The 24,492-nt window shown below is 39.5% G+C and overlaps 1 protein-coding gene across 2 annotated transcripts in view; it reads right to left on the bottom strand.

The window, feature by feature from the left end:
* Positions 1-5,203: 5,203 nt before the first annotated feature.
* Positions 5,204-24,492, bottom strand: part of LOC134347171 (caspase-7-like) — a 59,526-nt gene continuing 40,237 nt past the window's right edge. Inside the window, exons 5-7 of one of the 2 annotated variants that reach the window (XM_063049408.1) lie at positions 23,522-23,697; positions 21,767-21,902; positions 5,204-7,339 (exon numbers count right to left, since the gene is read on the bottom strand). In XM_063049408.1, coding sequence (XP_062905478.1) covers positions 7,113-7,339; positions 21,767-21,902; positions 23,522-23,697 — 539 coding nt within the window. In that variant the 3' untranslated portion in view covers positions 5,204-7,112. The remainder of the gene's footprint in view (positions 7,340-21,766; positions 21,903-23,521; positions 23,698-24,492) is intronic. The other variant, XM_063049407.1, reaches the window with a different exon arrangement.

The raw sequence follows: 24,492 nt of genomic DNA, 5'->3' as shown, positions 1-24,492 counted from the left end.
CTGTTATATACAATGTATAAGTTAGCTTTAGAGTCAGAAATTCATAGAGAGATACAGAACAGAAACAAGATCTTTAGCCCACTTTGGCACTTCAGTCAGCACTGACCATCAACTACCTTTTATACTAATTCTAATTAATCCCATTGTTTTTAATTCTCCACCAATTATTAACCAATTGTCAATTGTCTGTTGTCAATTTTGGAGATGAGGAAGAGTGCAACATAACAATGCAAGTCTAGACATTGGTAGGACAATTCCCATATTCATGAAAGGCAACTAAACAGGACTGACGTAGGGTTTCAACCCAAAATGTTGACTATCCCCTTTAATTCCACAGATGCCACTTGACCTGCTAAGATTTTCCAGCAGCTTGGTATTTTTTGCTCAAAGAGTCTTTAATGTAACTATCATTTTTGCCCCGTATCATGCACTGCCACCTTGTGGCAAGAATACAAAATAGCAGTGGAAATCTGGACAAAAACCTGGAGGAACTCAACAGGTTAGGCAGCATTTACGGAGGGAAATCAAAAGTTGACATTTTGGGGTGACACCTTTCATCAAGATTGCAAAGATCAATAACCTAGAAATCATTTTTTTCTTATCAGTACAGGTTAGGTTTTGCACTGCCAAATAAAATCAAACTGTGCCACACATTTTAATTCCACATCCTATTCCCATTCTGATATGTCTATCCACAGCCTCTTCTACTGTAAAGATGAAGCCACACTCAGGTTGGAGGAACAACACCTTATATTCCATCTGGGTAGCCTCCAACCTGATGGCATGAACATTGACTTCTCAAACTTCCGCTAATGCCCCACCTCCCCCTCGTACCCCATCCATTATTTATTTATATACACACATTCTTTCTCTCTCTCTCCTTTTTCTCCCTCTGTCCCTCCTTGCCCATCCTCTGGGTTTCCCTTCCTCCCCCTTCTCCTTCTCCCTGGGCCTCCTGTCCCATGAACCTCTCATATCCCTTTTGCCAATCAACTGTCCAGCTCTTGGCTCCATCCATCCCCCTCCTGTCTTCTCCTATCATTTTGGATCTCCCCCCTCCCCCTCCCATTTTCAAATCTCTTACTAGCTCTTCCTTCAGTTAGTCCTGACGAAGGGTCTTGGCCCAAAACATCGACTGTGCCTCTTCCTAGAGATGCTGCCTGGCCTGCTGTGTTCACCAGCAACTTTGATGTGTGTTGCTCGTGTTTGCAAACTGTGCTTAGCTCTAGTTGCCTCATTACAGGAAGGATGTGGAAACCATAGAAAGGATTCAGAGGGGATTTACAAGAATGTTGCCTGGATTGGGGAGCATGCCTTAAGTTGAGTAAACTCGGCTTTTTCTCCTTGGAGTGACGGAGGATGAGAGATGACCTGATAGAGGTGTACAAGATAATGAGAGGCATTGATTGTGTGGATAATCAGAGGCTTTCTCCCAGGGCTGAAATGGCTAGCACAAGAGGGCTTAGTTTTAAGGTGCTTGGAAGTAGGTACAGAGATGTCAGGGGCAAGTATTTTACGCAGAGAGTGGTGAGTGCATGGAATGGACTGCCAGTGACGGTGGTGGAGGCAGATACCATAGGGTCTTTTAAGAGATTCCTGGATAGGTGCATGGAGCATAGAAAAATAGAGGGCTATGAGTAACCCTAGGTAATTTCTAAAGTAAGTACATGTTCGGCACAGCATTGTGGGCCGAAGGGCCTGTATTGTGCTGTAGGTTTTCTTATGTCTACATCTATGAAGGGGGACAGAAGGGTGGGGGAGTGGAGGAGCATAAACTGGCCGTGACATTAAATCCAGGTGAGAGGTTATGGTAAGAATGTAGTGGAGGGCATGATGTGAGAAACTGGGAAGTGATAGGTTTTCCTTTATCTCCCTACCCTTTCTCTTTCTTAACATCCTCTCTCTGGTTTCCCAAGATCCTTTCCTTTATTGCATATTTGACCGTCCTCTCATTTCCGATTTCTTCGTTAGCCCTTCGCCTCCTTTCCACCAGCTTTTCAAGAGTTCCACAATCCTCAAAGATTTTTTTTAAAAGCTTCATGTTTCTCACCTGGGCAAATTTACAAAATCACTATTTAATTTTTAAAATTTATTTTACAGAATTGCCCCAGTTCTAGACTCTCTCAAGATGAAAGACTTAACAACCACCAGAAGTAACCATTCACATCCGTGCTTATCTATTATCATCACAATTATTCAATGAGTCTGCCCCCACACCCTTTGAGAAAGTTCCAAAGATCACAAGCCCTCAGAAAATACCCCATCTCTTGTTAAAAGGAAGATCCCTTATTTTTAAATCGGAACTAGTTCTAGATTCTTCTGTAAGGGAAAGTACCCTCTCCATATCCACCCTGTCAAGGCCCCTCCAGATCTCATGTATTTTAATCAAGTCTCCTCTCACCTCTTCTAAACTCCAGTGCACAGAAATACAACAGATTCTGCCATTGCTGGGAATCTAGAATAACACACACAACATGCTGGAGGAACTCAGCACTTGGATTCACTGAAATGTCAACAATTTATTCTTCTCTATAGATGCTGCCTGACTTGCTGAGTTCCTCTAGCATTTTGTGTGCATTACTTAGTTAATACAGGTTTACTCTAACCAATCTTTGCTCATTAGATAATAGATCTATTCCAAGATTGAGTTTGGTAAACCATTTCTGAACAGCTTCCTTTGTATAGATTCTTCCTTAAATAAGGAAACAATGCTGTACATGGTACTCTAGATATGGTCTTACCAAAGCAAAATGTAACTGAAAAAACAACTACCTTCCATTTGTCTTCAGTTCCCCTAGCAGTAAATAACTCAGTTAGACTTCCTAGTTACTTGCAATACCTAGATACCAGCCTTTTGTGAATCAGTCACCAGGATATACAGATCCTTCTAATTCACAACACTCTCATGTTTTAAATATGCATTCCTATTTTTCCCTGCCAAAACAAACAATATCACCCTTTTCCCAAAATTATATTTCATTGGCTTGGTCTTTGTCCACTGGCTGATATCCCTTTGTAGTGTGCTTAAATCCTTTTAATGTATACGTTTGGTATATTTAGCTACCGTATCATCAATCCCTTCTTGAGGCCCCACCCAGCATCACATCACTTGTTATATTTTACTCACAGAAAATTCCATCTCTATTCTAATTAACCAGTCAATCTTCCACCCCTACCACCATGCCCCTTTCTGTACTATGAACTTTTATTTTCCTGCATAAAATATACTTGAAACTTTTATTTTTTAGTATACACTTTGGCTTGACAACTTTTCTAATGTCAAATACTTATTGGAAATCTGAGAATATAATACTTCTACCCCCTACCCATACATCATTTCCTCAAAGAACTCCAACAGAATGGTTTTAAATTATTTGATTTTCATAAAAGCATGCTGACTTCACAGCATTGCTGTGAACTTTGTCCCGTGTTTGTGCATCTTTAATAATAGCTTTGCACATTTTCCTCATGACAGATACCGAGATCAGTGGCTTGTAGATTCCCGCTTTGACTCCCTTCCATTTTGAATAAAGGAGTTGCATTCCTAACCTTCCAATCATTTATTTCTTAGATTCCCAGAATTTACAGAATTTTGGCAAACTGAAAACCAATATTAACCACCTCACAAATGTTTAAGACTCTTGGATGAAGTCTGTAGCTCCAACAACTTGATTATTATCACTGCTTTGGTGATAGCAATTTTCTACGGTTCTGCCCTTGCAATCAAAGTTATTTTATTCAGCATAATCACAACACTCCATAAAGTCCCTTTTTCCTTCAAAATTTACATTTCTGACTTCAATTAAAGAACTGTACTGTGCATCACTTTTACCACAAAGGCCATGTTAGCTACTCAGCTCAAGACCACCAAGCAATCGATTCCCATTTCAGTGATTATAAGATGATGAGAGGCATTGATCGTGTAGATAGTCAGAGGCTATTTCCCAGGGCTGCAATGGCTGCCACGAGAGGGCACAGGTTTAAGGTGCTTGGGAGTAGGTACAGAGGAGACGTCAGGGGTAAGTTTTTTTTTTTACGCAGGGTGCTTGGAATGGGCTGCCGGCAACGGTGGTGTAGGCGGATACAATAGGGTCTTTTAAGAGACTTTTGGATAGGTGTATGGAGCTTAGAAAAATAGAGGCCTACGGGTAACCCTAGTAATTTCTAAGGTAGGGACATGTTCGGCACACCTTTGTGGGCCGAAGGGTCTGTATTGTGCTGCAGGTTTTCTGTGTTTCTAGTTAGACTGGAAATTCAGACTGCCCAGCATTGAAGGTATCTTCACAAGGCAGTGTCTCAATAAAGTGGCATTTATCAACCAGGACCCTCACTATCAGGGATATGTCCTCCTCTCATTACTATTACTGTGAGAAGGTAAAGGAGCTGAATATCCACCCTCAACGATTCAGGAACAATCCCCCCCCCCCCCCCAAACCATCAGATTTCTGAATAGTCTCAGGAAACTATTAACACCACCTCATTGTTTTTTCCTCACACTATTTACTTATGTAATTTACAGCAATTTTGTTTTTATACTGTATTGCAGCAAAACAATAAATTTCACATCATAAGTCTATGATAAATCTGATTCTAATTTGGAGATGTAATATTTAAGAAACAGGGTAACAAGGAACATCAATATTCTGGTCCCAATTCTAGAAGGGATTTGAGAAAAAAAATAAATTCACATTTCTGGTGGGTTTGTAAATCAATGCCACAGTACAGGAAATAAGGATGTTATACTAAAGATTAAATTACTGGTCTACATGTTGATGAGGGTGAAGGATATAAATAACCAATAGCTCCCACACTTTTGGAGCATTTAATTAAGGCTATGGCTTTATTATAGTTTCAATTTATTAATAGTATAGTTGCCCGGGAAGCAGTAGAGATTACCTCATTAAATATATTTAAGACAGACAGATTTTTGTACAGCAGGGAAGTTAAGGGTAATGGGGAAGTAAAACTGAGTCCGGGGCAGATCTATGATCATATTGAATGGTGAAGCAGGATCGATGGGCCAGATGGATACTCCTACTTCTTCTGTTCGTATGGGTTTCCTTAATGTAATGAAATGTTTCCTTAGTGTAATTAATTTGAAAAAAACTCAAAAATCTAAAATAAATTGGAATTTAATAAAATTACAAATATGAATTGCTTTTAGTTGGAAATTCCCAGCATACGTCTTGTGAAAATAGGTTATATAGCTCAAATTTCAATGCTTGTAATACAGCAAATGACAGACTAGTGCACTAAAAATAAGTAAACCATTTTGGTTATTACAGTAATATTAAGCACAGTAAGAAAGTCTGCATGAGATAAATAGATTTTTAATGCTCAAAACAGGTAAAATAATGAATATCTTTTGCGTTAGGGTTTGTCATCAATATGCGTTTTTATTCAAAAGTTACCAAAAACTTTGAAATTTAATTACTGTTAAATTAACAAATAATAGTATACTTCCAGTAAACAATGACAATGCTTGAAAATTTGAAGAGATACAATTTGTATTCATTAAGCAATTTTTGATAGCAATGCACAGGTGTATTTGCTGTACCTACAGCTGAAGTACTATGATATCAATTATCACGACGGGAAGGCACTGAATCATAGCCAATGGCTAAGCTTCCCATTCTCTCCACAGGATGGAAAGGAGAAAAAGGTACAGAACATCAAATCAACAAATTATCACATGCTGGTTGTTTATACTCATCAATCAGTACATAATAACAATTAATTCTGGGTGACAATCTACCAAAAATTATTTTCAAATTGTACCTTACCTATTAAAGATTTCAGTATTGCTAATCAGACACTAGGACCATCTAATCACACTGTGAAAGATACAGATTTGTATGATTGATTTGGGCTGCAGTCTGACTTTATGTTATAAGAATTGCATATAGAGCAAGAGTTGCATATTTTAGTACTTGAGGATAATATGCTCAGAACCCTTCCCCCCCACCACCACCACCACCACCTTTTAAGGCGGATAACAAAAAAAAATTCTTGAGAAGTTGGGCATGCAATTGCTGAACAATTAGTCAAGTAAGTCCTTACTCAAATATTCAAGTTTCAATTATTTAGCAACATGTATTACCCAAAGATATCACAATACTTCACAGCCAATAAAATTACACGCAGCCATAATGTATTTAATCATGGCAGCCAATCTTGTAAATGGCTGCATAATAAATGATCAATTACTTTACTGATATTAATGAAGATCAAATTTGGTCCATGAATAAATGTTCGCCAAGATCTCTGGGGAATTCTATAGATAAATTTGAATACTGCCATGAGATTTATCGGGAACTAGGGTCAAGTTTGGGCCTTTAACAACTTGAAACAGAGTCTTTAAACAATTTAACATTTTAGTATTATTTCTACATGCTGAAAGATTCAAAGTATATATGCAATATCCAACCCTGAGATTTGTCTTCCTACAGCCAGCCACAAAACGAAGAATGAAAACCATGGAACCCATGCAAAGTAAATCAAACCCACAATACAAAAAAAAACGCAAAAAGCACAAAAAAAGTGTAAAAACACAAAACATAAAACAGTAAACCACACACCAAACTAGTCCAGATATATTCCGTTCAGTAAAATCTAGCTCTGCGTCTCTCCGATCAAAATTGCACAAAATAGCAACAGAAGATCATCTGGACTTGTGTATTCATTTCTGTTGACCACAGCTTTAAATGCCAATTTTGAGGTGAAAATAAACCATCTAGCTGCTTAACCAGTTATGAAAAACAGCAAATATAATGATCTTCATATTCATATGTTCACCATAATTTTATCAAAGACAACTTCTCCATTAAATTTGTAATGAAGTCCATTTAAAATTTAAAAACATGTCCTTAAAACCTAGCACTTTGTTGTTAATGAAACCCACAGATAACTTTCAAAATTGTCAGGAGATCGTCTTTAACCAATTAATAAATTGAGGTTTCAGAATCAAAGTAACCAGTACAAAGCAATACAAATAGTTACCTTGATTGAAATCTTTATCTCTACTGACTGGTGAATTATAAAGTGTAAGAAAATTATCTTTGAAATAATTCTGCATAGAGTTTCAGCAATTTTCATACATTTCCACAGCTGTCTTAAGTAAAATAAAATTCCTTTGTTAGCATAGAAATAATGCAAGGGATTTGTTTTTTTTCACTGGTGTGTTTTGCATCAGTATTAGATTCAAATTCTAGTGCCACTTTGTGGTTGACTCTGGTGAGCAGTTGCATGAGTTCCAGCTTCTTGCCATAGTTATCCAGTACATTGCATAATGACTGAATAAACCAAGAACCATTAGCTGTATTTCGCCAAGAGTAGTAACCTGAAAAAGAGAAACATATAACTGAATTACTCTAAGATTATTAAAAAGTTTCAAAATAAAACTATAACGCAATATCTACACAACTGCACTTAAAGATTTCACACAAGTAACAGAAGGACCAAATATGTAGGGTTATTATGGAAAGATATAAAAGCAACAGGTTAGTTACGGTGGGCGATTTCAATTTCCCCAATATTGACTAGGACTGCCTTATTACCAGAGTAGTGGTCACCAACCTTTTTAAGCCCACGATCCCCTACCTCAACCTCAGTGAAAGGCATGATCTACCTACTAAATCGTTTAGAGAAAAACCAGCTCAGATCGTACTTCCAATTTGAGGCCTTTTATTTGGGCTAATTGTATTTGAATTACACAAAATACTTTTGTCAAACTTTCAAATTAATTCAAACAAGAAAACACTGCAACTAGCATATCAAACAGGCCATAGCTGTCTTTCTTTAAGAATATTACAATACTTCACACCTTTAATTCTAAGTTTCATTATTTACTTTTATTTCAACACGAAAAATAAATGAATAAAAATTGACTGTTGCACTCAGTGTGATGACTGGGGCTGAATACTTTCTGCTAGCTCCCTGAAATTTGACTCATAACTACAGACAACCAGTCTGAGACAGTCTGTGAGGTGTCTGTCAGTAAGACAGCTCCTGTACTTAGATTTAATAATTTTCATCTGTGAAAATGCAATTTCACATAGATAAGTTGACCTGAAGTAGGCACTGACTCTTAGTGCTATAAAACCAATGTGCACACCGCGCATTGCTGGGGCCCCAACCGTTGTAATTGCCACCAGTTTATGAATGGGATGTCATTTTCACGGACATATTTTTTAAACCCATTGTAAATATCCTCACCTCTCGCCCTCTCCTTTAATTGCAAAAGAGTGAGGAAGTCCTCCTTTGTTGTAAAATCCTGGAAAGCCATTCTGACAAATACAAGAAGCTAAGCTGTTTGCATTACATCCAGGGATTCATCATACTATAGTGAAAAATATTCAGAGAGACAAGTCCTTTAACACTTGTCGATCCACGTCCTCTGACAGTGACTCTACCCTCCTTGTCACTGTTGCAGGGCCAAGCCGTATATTATGTATTGCAGTTGTGATGTCGTTTTTGTTTTTAAAGTCATTAAAAACAGTCTCTGCAGTAACGGCCATTGCTTCCTTGAATAAATCACCATCTGTAAAAGGCTTCTTGTGTTTAGCCAAAAGGTGACTTACACGAAATGTTGCTTCCATAGCAGCCTTATTTTGAGAAGCATGTTTTGTGAAAAATGATTGCTGGGCCTTCAACCCCGATTTCAGCTCCTCAACTTTCCTGACACGAATTGCACTCTTTGGGGGGTAGGTGTCTTTAAATTTCTGGTGGTTGGTGTTATGGTGCTGCTCCAGATTCCCTCTTTTAGTCAGTGCTTGTGTTTGGCGGCACAACATACATACACACTTGTCTTTCACCAAGGTAAACAGAAATTCCTCTTCCCATTCTGGATGGAATTTGTACGTTTTCACCTTCTTTCGTGGAGCTTCGGCCATGCTATCGGGATATCACGAGCGAGTGCCGTATATTGATGTTTGCAACAGTCACTACTCTTCTCTTATCTAATTGGTCACTTTGATGCAGCACAAGCTACGCTGAAAACGCGGTGCATGGCGGGGGAGCTACACACATGCGCACTGGGCAGAAAGAACGGAACTAAAACCTCACAACCCGGAAACAATCTCTCTTTACAAACAGCTTTCAGTAGCTAAAGTATTGCTATATTACCATTATCCTAATAAGTATTACTTACTTTTATAATGCTCACATTACAACGGTATTCATGTATTTATTTTTGATTTTTTTCGGGATCTACTGGGAAAGTCTCAAAGATCAACCGGTCGATCGCGATTGACAGGTTGGCGACCACTACACCAGAGGCTTAGACAGGTCAGAGTTCGGTAGACTCATCCAAGAGGGTTTCCTGAAAAAGTATGTAGACGATCCAACCATGGAAGGATCTTTTACTAGAGCTTGCATTGTGAAATGGGCCTGGCCAGGTGATCAGACTTTCATTGGGAGCGCATTTTGGGAACAGTGAACATAACTCCCATTTTTCAAGTAGTTGTGGATAAAGATAAGACAGAATCTCAGGAGAAAGTATTACATTAGGATAGGCAAATTGTAACAATGAAGCTGCAATAGTAGGAGCTGGCAAACAGCAGATTAGAAGCAAAGCTCACAAGCATGTGGAAGTTGCTTAAATATTAGCTGGTTATAAATCAGGACTGGCATGTTTCTGTGAGGAAAACTGACAAAGATGCCAAGTTTCAGGAATCTTGGATGATGAGAGGTGTTGCAAATTTAGTCAAAAAGGAAATGGAAGTATTTGAAAGGTTTGGGAAACTAAAACTGAACAAGATACCTGAAGGATAAATGAACCAGAGAAGAATTTAAACAAGGCACTGAGGGCTAGAGGGCTAAAATGATCCATGAAACACACTGGAGAATAAGATCAAGGAAAATCCCAAGACATTTTATACTTCAAGACATACTTCAACTTGATCATGGTCAAGGATAGATCTGGTCCTAGGGTTGAGGTTGTGAACTGGAAGAAGGCCAAATTTGAAGAAATGAGAAAGGATCTAAAAAGCGTGGATTGGGACAGGTTGTTCTTTGGCAAAGATGTGATCGGTAGGTGGGAAGCCTTCAAAGGAGAAATTTTGAGAGTGCAGAGTTTGTATGTTCCTGTCAGGATTAAAGGCAAAGTGAATAGGAATAAGGAACCTTGGTTCTCAAGAGATATTGCAACTCTGATAAAGAAGAAGAGGGAGTTGTATGACATGTATAGGAAACAGGGAGTAAATAAAGTGCTTGAGGAGTATAAGAAGTGCAAGAAAATACTTAAGAAAGAAATCAGGAGGGCTAAAAGATGTGAGGTTGCCTTGGCAGTCAAAGTGAAGAATAATCCCAAGAGCTTTTACAGGTATATTAAGAGCAAAAGGATTGTAAGGGATAAAATTGGTCCTCTTGAAGATCGGAGTGGTTGGCTATGTGCGGAACCAAAGGAAATGGGGGAGATCTTAAATAGGTTTTTTGCATCTGTATTTCCTAAGGAAACTGGCATGAAGTCTATGGAATTAAGGGAAACAAGTAGTGAGATCATGGAAACTGTACAGATTGAAAAGGAGGAGGTGCTTGCTGTCTTGAGGAAAATTAAAGTGGATAAATCCCCGGGACCTGACAGGGTGTTCCCTCGGACCTTGAAGGAGACTAGTGTTGAAATTGCAGGGTCCCTGGCAGAAATATTTAAAATGTGGCTGTCTACAGGTGAGGTGCCGGAGGATTGGAGAGTGGTTCATGTTGTTCCGTTGTTTAAAAAAGGATCGAAAAGTAATCCGGGAAATTATAGGCCGGTAAGTTTAACGTCAGTAGTAGGTAAGTTATTGGAGGGAGTACTAAGAGACAGAATCTACAAGCATTTGGATAGTCAGGGACTTATTAGGGAGAGTCAACATGGCTTTGTGCATGGTAGGTCATGTTTGACCAATCTATTGGAGTTTTTCGAGGAGGTTACCAGGAAAGTGGATGAAGGGAAGGCAGTGGATATTGTCTACATGGACTTCAGTAAGGCCTTTGACAAGGTCCCACATGGGAGGTTAGTTAGGAAAATTCAGTCGCTAGGTATACATGGAGAGGTGGTAAATTGGATTAGACATTGGCTCAATGGAAGAAGCCAAAGAGTGGTAGTAGAGAATTGCTTCTCCGAGTGGAGGCCTGTGACTAGTGGTGTGCCACAGGGATCAGTGCTGGGTCCATTGTTATTTGTCATCTATATCAATGATCTGGATGATAATGTGGTAAATTGGATCAGCAAATTTGCTGATGATACAAAGATTGGAGGTGTAGTAGACAGTGAGGAAGGTTTTCAGAGCCTGCAGAGGGACTTGGACCAGCTGGAAAAATGGGCTGAAAAATGGCAGATGGAGTTTAATACAGACAAGTGTGAGGTACTGCATGTTGGAAGGACAAACCAAGGTAGAACATACAGGGTTAATGGTAAGGCACTGAGGAGTGCAGTAGAACAGAGGAATCAAAATTCCCTAAAAGTGGCGTCACAGGTAGATGGGGTCGTAAAGAGAGTTTTTGGTACATTGGCCTTTATTAATCAAAGTATTGAGTATAAGAGCTGGAATGTTATGATGAGGTTGTATAAGGCATTGGTGAGGCCGAATATGGAGTATTGTGTTCAGTTTTGGTCACCAAATTACAGGAAGGATATAAATAAGGTTGAAAGAGTGCAGAGAAGGTTTACAAGGATGTTGCCGGGACTTGAGAAACTCAGTTACAGAGAAAGGTTGAATAGATTAGGACTTTATTCCCTGGAGCGTAGAAGAATGAGGGGAGATTTGATAGGGGTATATAAAATTATGACGGGTATAGATAGAGAGAATGCAAGCAGGCTTTTTCCACTGAGGCAAGGGGAGAAAAAAACCAGAGGACATGGGTTAAGGGTGAGGGGGGAAAAGTTTAAAGAGAATATTGGGGGGGGGGGCTTCTTCACACAGAGAGTGGCGGGAGTATGGAATGAGCTACCAGACGAGGTGGTAAATGCGGGTTCTTTTTTAACATTTAAGAATAAATTGGACAGATACATGGATGAGAGGTGTACGGAGGGATATGGTCCGTGTGCAGGTCAGTGGGACTAGGCAGAAAATGGTTCGGCACAGCCAAGAAGGGCCAAGAGGCCTGTTTCTGTGCTGTAGTTTTCTATGGTTTCTACATCCAACACCAGCAATACCACCACCACTCTGATATCAACATGCCCTAGAACAGCGGTCCCCAACCACCGGGCCGAGGACCGGAACCAAGCCGCAAAGCATGTGCTACCGGGCCACGAGGAAATGATTTGATTTGGCGATATGAGTCAGGTGCACCTTTCCTCATTCCCTCTCACGCTCTGTTGAGCCATTACGCATGCGAGGTCATTACCCGCACGTCATCCATGTCAGTGTGGGAAGGAGATCAACTCCTTAAGCTTGCAAATGACGACAGGCTGAAAAGTATGTTTGACATAACATCTCTGCCGGCATTCTGTATCAAAGTCAAGGTTAAATATCCTGAGATGGCCACGAAAGCACTGAAAACGTTGCTTCCATTTCCAACATCATATCTCTGCGAAGCAGAGTTTTCTGCAATGAATGCAACGAAAACTAAATTGCGGAATAGACTGGACATAAGGAACCCCGTTCAAGTATCGCTGTCTCCCATCACCCCTCGATAGGACCGTCTTGTTGCAGGAAAACAAGCCCAGGGCTCCCACTGATTCAGCGATATTGGTGTGTTGCAATTATTTTATATGTTCATACGAGGAAAATATGTGCTGTGTGTTTAATATCCAAACGTTACTTAAAATGTTATCATGCTATTGACGTATAAGTGACTTATATAACCATATAACAATTACAGCACGGAAACAGGCCATCTCTGCCCTTCTAGTCTGTGCCGAACGCTACTCACACCTAGTCCCACCGACCTGCACTCAGCCTATAACCCTCCATTCCTTTCCTGTCCATACAGCTATCCAATTTTTCTTTAAATGATAATATCGAACCTGCCTCTACCACTTCTACTGGAAGTTCGTTCAACACTTCAAGCTCCCTGTCCTCCCCGATAATTGACTTATCACTATATTCATGTGAGGAAAATAGGCGCTGTGTGTTTAACATTAAATTCGTTAGATAAACCCTTTTAAAAACGAAATTGAGTGTATTAGCCACTTATCACCGATATTCCAGTCGTGATTAACACCCCGCCCCGAACAGAATCGCCAAAAACCATTTGCAGAGAGAGAAAAAAAATCGGCAGGTACACGCATGAGCAATGGTGCCCGTGCAAGGCTTCATGGTCATTGTAGTCTCTCTCGGAGTAAATACAATGTATTTGACTGCCACTCTTGGCCGTTGGCCACCCTACCCACCCCCGGGTCAACCGGTCCGCAAGAATATTGTCAATATTAAAGCGGTCCACAGTGCAAAAAAGGTTGGGGACCCCTGTCCTAGAACATCAGGATTCAAATTTATCATGTGTACATTGAAATATACAGTGCCTATAAAAAGTATTCACACCCCATGGAAGCTTTCATGTTTTATTGTTTCACAACATTGAATCACAGTGGATGTAAATTGGCTTTTTTGACACTGATCAACAGAAAAGACCTGTGTCAAAGTGAAAACAATTTTCTACAAATTGGTCTACATTTACTGCAATTATTAAACACAATACATTGATTGCAAAATTATTTACCACCTTCAAGTCAGTATGTAGTAGATACACCTTTGCAACAATTACAGCCTTGAGTCTGTGTGGATAGGTCTCTACCAGCTTTGCACATCTGCACAATGCAATTTTTCTCCATTCTTCTTTATAAAATTGTTCAAACTATGTCAGATTGCAAGGGGATTGTGAATGAGTAGCACTTTTCAAGTCCAGCCACAAATTCTCAATTGGATTGAGTTCTGGACTCTGACTTGGCCAATCTAGGACATTATCTTTGTTGTTTTTAAGCCACTTCTGTGCAGCTTTGGCTTTATGCTTGGTGTCTTTGTCTTGCTGAAAAACAAATCACCTCCCAAGCCGCAATTCTCTTCAGACTGCATTCAGGTTTTCCTCCAGGATTTCCCTGTATTTTGCTGTATTCATTTTACCCTCTACCTTCATAAGCCTTCCAGAGCATCCCCACAGCATGATGCAGTCACCACCATGCTTCACAGTAGGGACGGTGTGTTTTTGATGATGTGCGGTGTTTGGCTTATGCCAACCTTAGCGTTTAGTCTGATGGCCAAAGAGGCTCAATTTCGGCTTCATCAGACCGTAGAACTTTCTTCCAGCTGACTTCAGTTTCCCACATGCCTTCTGGTAAACTCTAGCAGAGATTTCAAGTGAGTTCCCCCTCCACCCGCCAAACTGTGGCTTTCTCTTTGCCACTCTCCCATAAAGCTGTGACTGGTGAAGCACCCGGACAACAGTTGTTGTATACACAGTCTCTTCCATCTCAGCCACTGAAGCTTATAACTCCTCCAGAGGTGTCATAGGTCTCTTGGTGGCCTCCCTCACTAGTCCCCTTCTTGCACAGTCACTCCATTTTTGAGGACGGCCTGGTCTAGACAGATTTGTATCTGTGCCATATTCTTTCCATGTCTTGATGATTGACTTAATTGTATTCCATTCAGAGACTTGGAAATTTTCTTGCCTCCATCTCCTGATGTGTGCTTTTCAATAACCTTTTCACAGAGTAGCTTGGAGTGTTCTTTTGTCTTCATTGTGTAGTTTTTGCCAGGATACTGACTCACTAGCAATCGGACCTTCCAGATACAGGTGTATTTTTACTACAATCAATTGAAACAGCTTGACTGCATAAAGGTCTCCAAAAACAGATCTTCATTTAACTAATTATGTGACTTCTAAAACCAATCGGCTGCACCAGTGATGTGTCATATTAAAGGAGGTAAATACTGAAGCAATCAATTATATTATGTTTTATATTTGTAATTAATTTAGATCACTTTGTAGGGATCTGTTTTCACTTTGACACGAGCTTTTTCTGTTGATCAGTGTCAAAAAGCCAAATTAATTCCACTGTGATTCAATGTTGTAAAACAATAAATCATGAAAACTTCCAAGGTGGGGGAGGGATAAATACTTTTTATAGGGACTGTACAGTGAAATGTCGTTTACGTTAATAATCTAATGATCTAACTATCCCCTACGACTTTCCTTGGAAAATAATGATGTGAAATACTTGTTTAGTATCCCATCCACTCCCTCTCACTCCAGGCATAAATTCCCTCCTTTGTTCTCCTACCCTATCCCTGAAACCCCATACTTTTTAAAATGCATGTATAAAATTGTGAGAGTGTGATTATCTTTAGCTGTTTAATAGTAGTAAAGTGAACATTAAAGTGAGTAAGTCCCCAGAACAAGATAGAATTTATTCCACATTATTGAGAGGGCAAGAAAGGAGATTACTGAGCCCCTAACAGATGCCTGTATTCTGCTTAACCACAGGCAAGGTCACAGCAAGCGGAATAGAACATAGAACAGTACAGCACAGGAAATGCCACTTCGGCCTACAAAGTTGTGCCAAACCAAATAAATTAATAATCAAAGACAACTAAACTAATCCCTTATGCCTATATAATGTCCATATCCTTCCATTTCCCTCAATTCACGTTCCTATCTAAACATCTCTTAACAGTCCCTAATGTATCTGCGTTTGCCACCACCTAAGGCAGCGTATTCCAGGCACCTACTACTTGCCCCTTGCATCTTCTTTGAAATTAACCCCCTCACCTTAAATGCATTTCCTCTGGTATTAGACATTTCAACCCTGGGAAAAAGAAACTGCCTACTCTATTTATACCTCTCAATCTTTTAAGCCTCTATCAGATCTCTGTTTAGCCTCCACAGCTCTACAGAAAACAACCAAGTTTGTGTGACTTCTCGTTATAGCATATACCCTCTATTCCAGCAGCATCCTGTAAACTTCTTCTGCACCCTCTGCAAATCCTCAACATCCTTCCTACAATGAAGTGACCGGAGCTGTATGCAATATTCCAGATGCGGCCTAACTAGAGTTTTATAAAGCTGCAACGTTACGTCCTGACTTTTGAACTCAGTGCGCTGACTAACGAAGGCAAATATGCCATATGCCTTCTTAACCACACTGTCAGCCGTGTAGCTACTTTCAGGGACCCAAGAACTTGGACCTCAAGATCACTCTGCTCAACACTTACATCTGACCTACTAAGGTACACCACTTCACATTTAGCCAGGTTAAACTCCATGTCCCATTTCTCTGCCCATATCTGCAACTGTTCTATATCCCATTGTATTCTTTGCCGCACATCTACATCATCCAGAACACCACTAATCTTCATATCATCTGTAAACTTACTAACCCACCCACTTACATTTTCATCCAAGTCATTTATATACATCACAAACAGCAGAGGTCCCAGTACAGCCCTGAAGAACACCATTAATCACAGACCCCAAGCTAGAAAAAGTTCTTTCAACCACTACCCTTTGTCTTCTTTGGGCAAGCCAGTTATGAATCCAAACAGCCAATTCACCATTAATCCCATGCACCTTAATCTTCTGGATGAGTCTCCCTTGAGGGACCTCATCAAGTACCTTACTAAAATCCATGTAGACAACATCCATAGCTCTAGCTTCATCACCTTGTCAAAATATTAAATTAAGTTAGTAATACATGACTTACCCCACACGAATCTATGTAGGCTCTCCTCAATTAGGCCATGGTTTTGCAAATGCTCATAGATCCTATCCCCAAGAATTATCTTCAGCAACTTCCCTACCATTGACATGAGATTCATCGGTCTATAGTTTCCACAATTAATCCTTGTTACCTTTTTGAATAATGGAACACTTTAGCCACTCGCCAGTACTCCAGGACCTCACCTCTGGCTAAGGAGGACACAACTATATTGGTCAAGGCTCTAGCAATCTCTTCTCTTGCTTTGCTCAATAACCTGGGGCAAATCCTATCAGGCCCTTCCTTAATGCTCTTTAAGGGACCCAATACCATCTTCTCCTTTACTTCGAAATGCCCTAGCATATTAATACTCTCAGCAATGATCTCTCTATCCTCTATGTCCTTCTCCTTGGTAAATATCAATGTAAAGTACTCATTAAGGATCTCACCCACATCCTTCACATTCGAGCAAATGTACCCCTTCTATCTTGTGTGGTCCCACTCTCTCCCTAGTTATCCTCTTACTCCTGGAAAAATGTATAAAATGCCTTGTGATTCTCTTTCATCCTACTTAACATGTCCCCTCTTGGTTTTTCTAATTCCCTTCCAATAGTTAATATTGTTTTATTTTTTTTAAATGAGCAATAGGGATAATCCAACAAATTATAGACTGGTGTGCCTTACATCAGCAGTAGGAAAATTATTTACAATTCTTAGGGATCGGATTTTTTCACATCTGTAAAAGCACAGGTTTATTAGGGATAGTCAGCAAAGCTGTTTATTTTGGGGGGGGAAGAGGTCATGTCTTATAAACTTGAGCAACATACACAAAATGCTAGAGGAACTCAGCAGGTCAGGCAGCATCTATGGAAATGAATAAACAATGAATATTTCAGGCAAAATGAATGGGGGGGGATGAAATAAGAAGCTGGGAGATAATAGGTAGGAAAGGTAAAGGGCTGAAGAAGGAATCTGATAAGACATAAGAGTAGACCATGAGAGAAAGGGAAGAAGAGGGGTAACAGAGGGAGGTGATAGGTAGGTGAGAAGAGGTAAGGAGACCAGAGTAGGGAATTAAAGAGAGAAGGAGAAATATTGCTGGAAGTTGGAGAAATCAATATTCATGCTATCAGGTTGGAGCTGAGCATGGAATGAGATGTTGCTACTCCAATTTAAGGGTGGTCTCAGGAGGCCAAGGACCAACACGTTGGAATGATAATGGGGAGAGGATTAAAAATGGCTGACCAGAGGGGAAGCTTATAATTTTTTTTTCTTTTGGGAAAGTGTCAAATATAGGGAGTGAATATTGTCTATGTGGACATTCAACAAGGTTCCTCATAGTAAGTTGATCCAGAAGACTAATGCACCCAAGATCCAAGGCTTGAGACAAAAGGTAGTAGTACAAGGATAAGATTCTGACTTATGGTCTGTACCAGAGATGCTAACACCTCAATGATTTGGACAAATATTTGGTGGGGAGTGGCTGCAAGTTTGCAGACAACAAAAACTGATGTGTCGAGGAAAATTGTCAAGGAATACATCAGGGTCTAGAACAGTCAGAAATAAAAGCAGTAAATAACAGTATTGATGTATAGAGGAATCTTGGGCTACAAGTCCATTTTCCTGCATGTGGCAACACAAATAAATAGGGTGGCAAAGAAGGCATATAGCATATTTGCTTCATCACTGGAAAGTCATGTTGCATTACAGGAAGGATGTGGAGGATTTGGAGAGGGAGCACAAGTGGTTTAACAGTCCATTCTCTAAATTAAAGAGCATCAGCTACAAGGAGAGGTTGAACAAAATTGTATTCTTTAGAGCATCAGGCTGAAGGACTGACTTGATAGAAGTAGAGAAGATTATAAGAGACATGGATAGTAGATAGTCACCTCAGGGTAGAAATATCAAATACTAGAGGTCATAGTTTTAAAGGCAAGAGGGGAAAAGTTTACAGTAAATTTAAAAAGCAAATTTTATTTTACATAGAGTGATATACTGTAGGTGTCTGGAACACACTGCCAAGGGATATGATGGAAGCTGCTTTCTTTTGTTTGCACAACTAGTGTTTTCTCTCTCTCTCTCTGCACATTCACTATATGTGTTTTTCTTTTTAAAACTGGATTCATTTGTGTTTCTTGTTTTGTGGCAGTCTGTAAGGAGACTAATCATACTTTGATAGTAAGTGTACTTTGAACCTGATACGTTAGCAACATTAAGAGGGATATGAATTTATATGCAGGCAGATATGATTAGTTTAAATTGGCATAATGGTAAGGACAAACATTGCGCACTGAAGTATTCATTCCTGTCTGTACCTTTCCGTGTTAAATGAACTAATTGGCGATATTTATAGAGAAAGAATGCTTACATTATAGGTTTCTTCCTATACAGTAAATCGAGAAGTGGTTCAGGCTTTTTTCTCTTTCCCCATAGATGTGACCTCATCTTCTGGGCTTTGCTGGCATTTTTTATTGCTGAATTCCAGCAACTGCTCTCTTCTGTGCCTCACTATTGATGTGACATTTTCTTTCCCTATCTCCTGTATACATTTGTTTTCTTTTATTTCTCTTAAAAATTCAATTTCTTCTACCAGCTGACTCCAACAATATCCATAATCCAGTTTGAGGATTAAACTATTCAGTCTCTGGAGATTTCCTTGGTCTTCACCCGCTGCCAGACTTTTCCTTTGATCTCTCCACCCCTTCCTTTTCTCTGCAATTAAAATGTTTGTAAACTTCTAGCTTTGAAGGAAGATTGCTGACTTGAAACTTCAGCTGTCCTCTCCACAGTTGCTGCCTTTCATGCTGAGTAGTTCAAGTTTCTTATTTTTGTTGGGAAGTCCTCATTTGATTTTTAACTCATCTACAAATAAATATTTATTAAGCAGGTTCTTACATAAAAGGTACACCCAGGATATCTGACTCTACTTCCAGTATTTAAAGTTCTCCCAACTGAGCAATCATGCAAGTCCTATTCTTTCTCCCCATTTTCTGTTGCCCTGCAACTTATTCACTCTCACACCCCCAATGGTTCCCCATTGATTCTTCTGCCACTTATCTACGCTAAGGAGCAACTTAATAGTGCAATTTAGTACAGTCATGCAAACTTTGGCCTGCAAACATTTGTTACCCATGATCATTTAAAGCAGTTAACCATCAAACTGGTTCAAATAAAGCAAGTGATAAACAAGACAGAGATGTAGGAATGAGAGTCTACGTTGCCTATGTGTAGTTGGTAGCTGCTAAGAGTTTTAACAGTTACTGTTCTGGGACTCAACTCTCAGATGAATAAACTGATCTTGAGCTTCCAGCTAGGTACAGGTATTGATTTTAACCGACACTTCAATAACAAACTCAACCACCTTCATCAGGGATGATGCCTGCGCATGTCTAGTCCTGTGGTATTTATACCACCGTCATCCATCCTGCCTAATTGGTTAGTCCTCAACCAATCAGGTTTCCACTGTGAATCGAATTCCAGTTCTCACTTAGAGCGAGACCTTCATTTTTATTAAAATTCTTTTTCTCTAGTTTTATTTCAATAGCTTCCTTCATCAGATAGTTCCAAAAGCCACTAGTGTGGCACTGTAGTTTTCTGCCAAAGTCAATCCTACGGCCATGGTGAATGCAATGTTCTGCTACCACTGATTTCTCTGAGTAACCCAAACGGATACACCTCCTGTGCTCCTTGAAGCAAGATTACGTGCATCCCATCTGGTCAATATGCGCTGCTCCACACTTACATGGAATCCTGTAAACGCCTGCTGTCCTGAGTCTCAAATCATCTTTGACCCCCATAAGCTGTGATTTGAGCTTCCTTATGAGTTTATGGATGCTATTAATCTGGTATTTCTTCAGAATCCTGGCAGTCCTTCCAGAAACCATTGAAATATAGGAAAGACAGGCAGTAGCAAGAGGTTCCGTCAATTTACAATTTCAGTTTATGATGGAGATGGAGCAGAATGGCTGCCTCCTGTTGCTGGAGATTCTTATACGATGGAAACTGGATAGTAGCCTCAGACATGGCGCCTACGGGAAACCCACTCACACAGACTAATACCTCAACAATAACAAACACCATCCCAATACCCAACTTAAGAGTGCTTCTTTCAACTTTAATTAACCACGCGAAAACTATTTCGGACCCAGAAAGACTCCACGAGGAAATAAGATAATCACGCACAACGTTCCTACAGAATGGCTAAAGGTGAAGGAAATCAATAGGGCCCTTCAAAGGGCTGACAGAAAAACCAGGAAACCTGACAATGAGGAGGAAACCTGACAATGAGGAGGAAACCTGACAATGAGGAGGAACTCATCACAACCACCTGCCTTCCCTACATTTCCGTGGTTTCTGGAAGCGTCACCCAGATCCTGAAGAAATACCGGATTAGTACGATCCACAAACCCACAAGGAAGCTCAAATCACAGCTTATGCAGGTCAACAATGTCCTGGGACTCAGGACAACTGGCATTTACAGGGATTCCATGAATGTGGAGGCCAGATTGGACACACAGTGGAAACCTGCATCAAGGAGCACAGGAGTGTAACCATTTGGGTTATCCAGAGAAATCAGTGGTAGCAGAACATTGCATCCACAATGACCATAGGGTTGACTCCAGAGGCACAAAACTACAGTGCCGCACCAATGGCTTTTGGGACGTCCTGGTGAAGGAAGCCATTGAAATAAAACTAGAGAAAAAGAATTTTAATGAAGACAAAGGTCTCGCTCTAAATAGGAACTGGAATTCACAGTGGAAACCTGATTGGATGTAGACTAAACAATCAGGAGGGATAGACGATAGGAGTATACATACCACCAAACTAGACGTACCCACACATCATCCCCGAAGATAGCAGAGTTTGTCATGGAAACTTTGGTTAAAAACAATACCTGTACCCAGCTAGAAGCCCGAGAAGAGTTTATTCTTCATATCTGCCAGGAAAGCACTAGATCCATTTTCAACACTCAGATCGTCATAGGAAGAAAAACACTCACAGGCTTTGTCTACATAAAAAAAAGGCTTATTTCCTGTCGATAAAAGATGAGAAATTCATGTAAGGCAGAGCTGGGTTCTACCCATAACCTGAGTATTTTGTGACGACAACTAGTAGGAACTTTACAGATTGAATTTTAGAACATTAATCAATCACCTGGTGCTGTGGAGTAAGCATAAAGGAAGTCTGCCTCTATAGGTATTTTTTGCAGGGATGTAGCCATTTCTCTATTGCTATCAGTTTCAATTCCATCTGTTTCAACACCAGCATCAAATTCAGTTCCTCGACAAGCCTAATAAACAGCAGTGAACAGAGAAGTAAAGACATTAATATAAAGACATCTGCAAATTAGAAAAGCTTAAACAAAACATAGTAAACCTCACACAATTCAACTGCAACAAATGATTTGTATTACATGTTGCTTATTTTTCTCTTCTGTGCAGAACAGAAAGGAGATTGATTCCTGGGTTAGAGGTTTATGGATACAAACATGATAGTTATTCCTCTACAATATCTAGATACAGATTACCAGATTGTTCAATAGTGAATAATTCTTCATCCTGCCTTCACACAACATTCACTTTCCACCAGGTGCCAAAGGTGAGCAGAAAAAGGACAATGATTCATTTTCCCCCATCAGCAAAGGCTATTTCAGTGACACGATTACCCCAGTGAAATCTACATTAGTGTTGCCTTGGCTTTAGTAGTACCCTCCAAGTCAAAAATTATGTATTCCAGGTTTATGAAATATTAGACTAACAGTTCATCAACTTCATCTGTTGAAAAGGAATCGTCAACAAAGAAAACAGAACCAAAAGACAAGGGAAAACATTGGGAGCAGTTAGGATCTAGAAAATACTGTAAGAGAGAAAAGTGGAGGCAGATTTGGTCATCACATTCAAAAAGGAACTGGATAGTCATTTGAAAGGAAAGCATTTGCAGAACTATGGGAAAAGAGCAGAAAAGTTGGTTTGCTAGATTTACCTTTTATAGAAACAGCAGGGATCAATGGGCTAAATTGCCTCATCCCATGCTCTAGACATTCACAATAAATTACAAACAAATGTGATTTAGTTCTAGATCAAGTGCTCCAAGCTACTCTAAAGCTTTACTTTCTAAACTTAATTGCTTCTCATTTGTATCCTTTTTCAACATTTTTTATTCTTTAGGTAGTTTATCTATTTGAATGCAAGTATTTCATTCTCCTTTTGAAGTATTTTTAAACATTATTTTATTTCCTGTTTTTACTTTATACTCTGGGTGAAGAGACTTCATATAAAATGACAAGTTAGCAACCTCTAACTTGTGGTTTAAAATTAAAATCTATAAAATGACTTTTTAATCTGAGAGAATTTGTGGCCAAATTAATATGGATTTTAATGTACATATGTAATGGAAAACCATGAAGCATTCAGAAATATAATCATACAATTATGCAGATTGATCTAATTTTAAATACATTCACTGCTAGAGCATCCAGTGATTGAAAAAAATTGCAAAAATGTACTTACTGGACAAATTTCATTACTAAATGATTGACTATTTTTTCCGAGAAATAACTACAGGTTGGAGACTCCAAATATTAGGAGGAACCTCTCAGCAAATAATCAAGCTCCCACAAGATCAGCAAGATTGGCAGAGACAAAGAACCTGTTACTGTTAAATGACTCAAGGGGATTATGCAAGTACAATGTCTTTAATTATTAGTATAGAACTCTAAGTAGAATATTAGCTGAACTACAGGCTGAAGCAACATTTTCCCTTAAAGGAAGAGCAAGTTAAAAGTGTATTTGTACTGGAACCATTTCAGTGCACCAATCACCACCTGCTATAGAAAATGTATGCCAGGATATACTCAAATTCCTCCAGAATATTATAATCAGCTTTAAACCAGGTTAGAAACTTCCATACCTGTATGAAAAACAACTTTGGCTTGCCAATTAGAGTTCGGCATAGATCTCCTCTAAAAATACGAGTGAAATGCTTAATTTCTTCGCAGCCATCTGTTCCATACAGCAATCCTTCTTCTCCATGACTGAGGAAAATACAGATGAAAGCTGCCATTTGGCTGTGATCACTCTTGGCAACTATAAACATACACAAATAGAATGCAATGAGTTGTAAATGCAATAACAGTTGGCACTATTTAAAATCCATGTTTCTTTATCTATATCTTCCCAAATCTGCCTCCTTTAGACACATATTTCTTGTAGAAAATCCAGAAAATTATGGAAGGCAAATACACTCAGTGGCTACTTTATTAGGTACACCTATATACCTGCTTATAAATAGATGTGTCTAATCAGCCAATCATGTGACAGCAACTCAACGCATACATGCAAGTAGACATGGTCAAGAGGTTCAGTTGTTGTTCAGACCAAACATCAGAGGGGGAAGAAGTGTGATCCAAGTGATTTTGACTGTGTTATGATTATTGGTGCCAGATGGGGTGATTTCAGTACCTTAAAAACTGCTCAACTCCTGGGATTTTCACAGTTTCTAGAGTTTACAGAGAACTGTGTGAAAAATGAAAAAGCATCCAGTGAGCAGCAGTTCTGTGGGCAAAAATTCTTTGTTATAATGAGAGATGTCCAAAGAGAATGGCCTGACTGGTTCAAGCCTACAGCAAGGCTATAGCGACTTAAATAACCACACGTTACAACAGTGCTCAGAATCAGAATTGTGTTTAATATCACTGGCATATGTCATGAAATTTGCTAGCTTTCAAAATACAATATATAATAATAGAGAAAATAAAACTGAATTACTGTAACTTATATAAAGTAGCAATGAGAAGAGGGCATTGATGGACACCACCTTTTTGAGGCATCGCTCCTTGAAGATCTCTTGGATACAGTGGAGGCTAGTGCCCAGGATGGATT

Source organism: Mobula hypostoma, chromosome 5 (genome assembly GCF_963921235.1).
Source record: "Mobula hypostoma chromosome 5, sMobHyp1.1, whole genome shotgun sequence".
Taxonomy (NCBI): Eukaryota; Metazoa; Chordata; class Chondrichthyes; order Myliobatiformes; family Myliobatidae; genus Mobula; species Mobula hypostoma.
The sequence above is the reverse complement of the archived record's forward strand: the minus strand, read 5'-3'. Positions and strand labels throughout refer to the sequence as shown.